Genomic DNA, 1,459 nt, shown 5'->3' with positions numbered 1-1,459 from the left:
CTCTATTTCCCTCTTTTATGCCTCTCTTCCAGCAATGCAAAGCCCACCACCGTATGATCCACAGCAACACCAAAGAGACGTGCGTGGAGTGCGGCAAGATGTTCGGAGACAGGGCCAACCTCCTCCGGCATCGCCTTATGGTCCACTATCACCTGAAACGCTGGGTGAGTGAGAAGAGTAAGAGTAGTGACTAGGAGGAGAGGTAGAGGTAAGAAGAGAGAGGAAGAGAGATAGATAGGTAAGAAGAGAGAATAAGAGAGGTAAGAAGAGAGAGGAAGAGGGATAAATAGGTAAGAAGAGAGAATAAGAGAGAGAGAGATAGAAATGCTGGGTGAGTGAGAGCTACAGAAGAGTAGTGACTAGGAGGAGAGGTAAGAAGAAAGAGGAAGAGGGATAGATAGGTAAGTAGAGAGAATAAGAGAGATAGAGGTTAGAAAAGAGAGATAGATAGGTAAGAAGAGAGAATTAGAGAGATAGAAATGCTGGGTGAGTGAGAGCTACAGAAGAGTAGTGACTAGGAGGGGAGGTAGAGGTAAGAAGAGAGAGGAAGAGAGATAGAGATAAGAGAGAGGAAAGAGAATGAGAGAGATAGAGGTGAGGAAAGAGAATGAGAGAGATAGGGGTAAGAAAAGAGAGTAAGAGAGATAGAAGTAAGAAAAAAGAGCATGAGAAAATAAGAGAGATAGAGGTAAAACGAGAAGAGCAAGAGAGATAGCTATAACAGGAGAGAGCAGAAGAGACCCAAGTGAAAAGAAAAGAGGAGAAGGGGAGGAAGAACAGATGAATAAGTTTAAGATTAAAAACAAAAGTTATATAGTTGGAGGTTGAAATACTGGATGAGTGAGAACTAGGAGAAAGATTCAATAGATGTAGAAAGAGAGGGAAAAGGAGAGAGGAGAAAAAAAACAGGCAAAATGTTTGCAGGGGGAATGGAAAGGAGAAGAGACAGGTAAAAGAAGAGAAGGAGAAGAGGTAAAAGAAGAGAAGGAGAGGCAGGTAGAAAGGTAAAGAAGGAGATAAATAAAGAGATGATAGAGTGGAAGAGATGCTCAATAACACATGAAATGGTGGGTGAGAGAGAGCTAGAGAGGAAGAATGAATCAAAGGAGGAGAGATAGAGGGGAGAATAGATCAAAGAAGAGAGGAGAGAAAGTAAGGAGGATAGAGAGAAGAAGAATGAGAGAGGAGAAGAGAGCAGATAGCCAGGGATAAAAGGATAGAAGGAACAGGAGATGGAGAGAGAAGAGGAGAAAAGAGTTTCCAAGTAATTATTTGCTTTTGGATTACATTTTCCTTTTTATTTCCAGGTGTGTGGTGCATGTGGGCAGAGCTACGCCTATTCCCAGGATCTCCGCACTCACCTCCAGAAGACGCACAGCCTTCCTTTCGAACGTCTTGATAGCTCCAACAGGAAGTCATTGCATGAGGTAAGATATTCCGGGATACACTTACACTGTAA

At 42.7% G+C, this 1,459-nt stretch overlaps 1 protein-coding gene across 2 annotated transcripts in view; it reads left to right on the top strand.

Moving 5' to 3' along the window:
- The window catches only part of LOC119591248, a 17,897-nt gene that overhangs the window by 9,645 nt on the left and 6,793 nt on the right, over window positions 1-1,459 (top strand). For both annotated transcript variants that reach the window (XM_037939959.1, XM_037939958.1), the window contains exons 9-10: window positions 33-164; window positions 1,308-1,427. In XM_037939959.1, the coding sequence (XP_037795887.1) occupies window positions 33-164; window positions 1,308-1,427 (252 nt within the window). The remainder of the gene's footprint in view (window positions 1-32; window positions 165-1,307; window positions 1,428-1,459) is intronic.

Source organism: Penaeus monodon, chromosome 28 (assembly GCF_015228065.2).
Source record: "Penaeus monodon isolate SGIC_2016 chromosome 28, NSTDA_Pmon_1, whole genome shotgun sequence".
NCBI lineage: Eukaryota > Metazoa > Arthropoda > Malacostraca > Decapoda > Penaeidae > Penaeus > Penaeus monodon.
The sequence above is the reverse complement of the archived record's forward strand: the minus strand, read 5'-3'. Positions and strand labels throughout refer to the sequence as shown.